Below are 3,692 nucleotides of genomic sequence, written 5' to 3' on the forward strand. Positions count from 1 at the left end.
TCAGTTTTTTAAGCAATTTATTAAAAAAAATACATTCATGACATCCATTGACTTTCTATAGAAACAATCAAGTGAGTGACAAACAACATACTTAAATAAGCCATAAATAATAGCCAATTTTCTGCCAATGCATACTCATTGAGATACAAATGTCCAAAGTAAAACCTTGCTTATGTAAAAGCACTCACATGTAATGTAACAAATTCATCTTATCTCATATACATTTTGTTTGTGGTTCAACAGTAACACAGGTGAGAATGCAAAAAACAATGTTAAGCAAGGACCAAACCAAATATAAATCAAATCATTCAATTCAAAAACAGAATAGACAAAACATATCAAAATATGAAATTCTAAAAAATACCATCATATTTCTTCTTTTTGTTTTTTTAACTATACATTAATGCAGACCATTCGTGCAACTGTATAACAAAGAAACTCCAGAGTCTGCCAGGTAGGTGCCATTTACTGCTCGGAAACCTAACCAGAGACTTCCCCACCTGCCAGCAATGAAGGGGACTATTGTGGTGTACTCATGACCTTCACACAACCCATCCCACACCATCAGGGCAGAGACAAGGCCTTAGCCAGCCGACTCCAAAACCAAGCCTGCGTGCAGGGCCGGTTGTAGTCACAGATCGTCAGGAACCGTAGAATGCTTGGAAATGGCTTTTTCATTGGCTTGTAGACCACTGGAATGAGTCGTTTGGTGCGAGCACCTGTGGCAAAGTTAAAGAACCGTGGGAGAGATAGAGAGAAAGGGAGAGATGATGAGATAATCTAGGCCATGTGTAGAATGGTAAGAGACAAGAACACTATTCAGGATGTAGAGAAAATGTGACAGGAAATAACCTGACCACACTATGTTGTAACAATCTAGAGACCAATCCATTGCCTGCCACTTTTCAAAGGAGGATTAAAAAATGTATGAGATCTTATACCTGGAGAGAGGCTAAGAGCAAACTTGGTCTGGAAATCACAAGCCTCACTGTCCAGGTAGTCATCGGAAATAATGACCACCATCTTTCGGCACCTTTAGACATGATGAGAGATTATTTTCTTCAAGGTTTTGAAAAATGTTGTTTGCAAAAGGAAATGGGCGATTTTCGAGACCCATCCACAAATCACCCTTTAAAGCTGTAATTCTATCTCAAATGTTTAGCAAAAACCTCAACAGCATTGACAGCAAACAGCATGATATAAAGATCAAGGCCAGACCCCAGCCTGTGTGACAATGCATAACTTGCCTCATCTCAATGAGTTCGCTGGTGATGGTCCACACACACGTTCCAGGCAGGACATCTCTGTCAAACACGCACAGCTTCAGCTTGTGGGACGTCTGTTCCAGCTCCTTGATCATCTCGTAGACAAAGTCAAAATCGCTCTGGCAGTAGCAGATGAAGGCATCAAACATCTCAGGAGAGTGACCTAAAACATCAAGGGAAAGAACCGCACACTATTGTTCCTGTTGGTCATACGTGCAAGGTGTAAAAATCATAGTTTCATATCCAACAAGCGTACCCGCTGATGGAAAACACAATGTTAAACAATGTAAACACTACTCTTTAGGTCAAGGTGTCTGCTGAATGAATTAGTGTACATGTAAATGCTCTTTTATTTCTTGTCCACCTTTGCGTGAAATCAGGATGTGAGTAGTATTATGGGGCCTGCATTTCCTGTTAGCAATGCTCACTAACCATATTTGGCACATTATCTACTCTAATCTGCTGTGTTATTGTGCAACCCTGACATGATCAGTGCAGCAGTTGCAAAATAGGCATACGCCATATGTTATCAGATAATGTTTTATAACTGAATCTCATCATGCTTGTAGCCTACTGAACACAGCACCAGAAACTGAATTTGAATCATGAGTACTAGAACAGTAGGCCTACAGCAAAGATACTCACCCCTCGGATCGTCAAGCATGGTGATGCCATAAGGCTCTGGGGTTCTGATAGAGCTATGCACCTCTGGGACCTGGACTGGAGGATCCTTCTGCTTCTTCAGATACTTGATGCAGTCAGCCTCTATTAACACAGGACACACAGAACTTTGGTGCACATCCTCACTCTGCCATTTCCACTCTTGCAGCCCTCTTATAGCTTTGGCATTTTTAACTCCGTTTGAATTCATTAGTAGCCTACCACTACCAACTTGAATTTTATTAGTCAAGGGCTATGTATGCTTTAAATACGAACGTGTGCTCTATTATAGCATATTAGTTTATCACTTACCTATTAGTGGTTTGAGATCACAGATTATATCCATCCTTTCCGCAGCTTCGATTATCGACAGTAATTTTCCAACGCTTGTGTCCGGGCAGCGCGCTTGCCAATCTTCTAAAATCTTCAGAGTAGGATTTTGGCACGTTTCATAATTTTTAATTTCAAGGTACGAAAACTCCATCCTCTCTGCGATATTAGTCCAGTCCTCTGCCACAGTGCTGCACGGATTTAAGTAGAGTCCAAGTTTTTTCCTAACACTATGATTTAAAGCAACTAAGGGTATTTGGTAGAAGTCAACGCTGGTCTCACTACAACATGCCATGTTGAGCCTGTTCGACGATAAGTAATTAAACCGAAAACTAAATAAAATCTCCAGTTACTAAGAAAAAAAAGCAGTTCTATAACTGTAAAATGGTTATACTGTCCATAATCAACAACAAGTATATTCTAGAACCACAGTCAAAGAAGCTCAATGTACGAAAAGAAGAATGAGGAAATAGTCCCATACGTCACTATAGAGGTGTGACTACTTGGAATCCCCCCCCCCCCCACCCCCCACACACACACACACACACACACACACACACACACACACACAATATAATACCTTTTTAAATCTTTACACTCCCCCCCCCCCCCCATTTTGAGTTTTTGCTCGAAATTGAACACCGCTTACTAACAATGGCCCTGTTTCCACATACTTTGACTTATATTCAAGTGCTTAACCATTTTTGAAAGCAGAGGCCTAGTAGATTATTTTGGTACCAATAGATTTACTGTGTGATGAACTGTCAGAGAGTGGCAAAGGGTAGAATGATAGTTTTGTTTTAGGCGGTTTTGTACATCTCTGGAAATGACCACATTCTGCCCTTCTGGGTCATTTATTTTGTCTTGGAAACACAACTGAGGCCCACTACCAGGTCTTGTGAGTCTGTATCTCAAAGTAGATCAATATAGGCTGAAATATGAGTACTTTAGACCCTTATTTGCCAAGATATCATGCGTTTTGTAAAATGCCCTATGGAAACTTCCCATAGGATCTTTGGCTACCCAAAATACATACTGACAATAAAATGCTTACTGTGTCCTGGTCTCAAATGAAAGGTAACACTTTGAGGTTTCTTGTAGACTATTTGGAATGTATGTCAGGGGTTCTGATATAGAATGACTACACAAAATATGGAATGATTACACAAATGTCTCTATTTTTGCATTTTCTTTGTTGGTTCAATGGGTGTGTATAAGATGGACTATACATCTGCACAACTAATATTGGATAAAACAACATGAATGTTCAATTTCTAGGGATTCCTGTGAATATTTCAATACCCAATATGCTGTATCTACTTATTGCTAAGGGATATACACTGCAGCTAGAAAGTAGGGAGGCACAAAAGGCAGATCAAATTGAATTGAGACATAGTAAGATTAATCTGATAATGTAAAGCACTATACAGATTGTAC

The 3,692-nt window shown here is 39.8% G+C and overlaps 1 protein-coding gene across 1 annotated transcript; it reads right to left on the reverse strand.

Annotated features, from left to right (window-relative positions):
- Window positions 1-2,717, reverse strand: myd88 (MYD88 innate immune signal transduction adaptor). Its single transcript, XM_076290591.1, has 5 exons — window positions 2,238-2,717; window positions 1,911-2,030; window positions 1,248-1,428; window positions 942-1,033; window positions 1-719 (listed from the first exon to the last, which is right to left on the reverse strand). The coding sequence occupies exons 1-5, from the start codon at window positions 2,548-2,550 to the stop codon at window positions 565-567; spliced, it is 861 nt and encodes a 286-aa protein (XP_076146706.1). The 5' UTR covers window positions 2,551-2,717; the 3' UTR covers window positions 1-564.
- Window positions 2,718-3,692: the final 975 nt, after the last annotated feature.

The sequence above is a fragment of the Alosa pseudoharengus genome, unplaced genomic scaffold (assembly GCF_046254945.1).
Source record: "Alosa pseudoharengus isolate Yale_2024_CS ecotype anadromous, Long Island Sound unplaced genomic scaffold, YU_APseudo_1.1 YU_APseudo_1.1_scf_18, whole genome shotgun sequence".
Lineage (NCBI taxonomy): Eukaryota > Metazoa > Chordata > Actinopteri > Clupeiformes > Clupeidae > Alosa > Alosa pseudoharengus.

Bases quoted from the DNA above. Each gene is read 5' to 3' on its own strand.
- myd88 (XM_076290591.1), bottom strand. From the start codon at position 2,550: ATGGCATGTTGTAGTGAGACCAGCGTTGACTTCTACCAAATACCCTTA. The intron at 2,031-2,237 runs GTAAGTGATAAA...CTGTGTTAATAG, and splicing joins TGATCTCAAACCACTAATAG to AGGCTGACTGCATCAAGTAT. The intron at 720-941 runs GTATAAGATCTC...ACTTTGCCACAG, and splicing joins TGCTCTTAGCCTCTCTCCAG to GTGCTCGCACCAAACGACTC.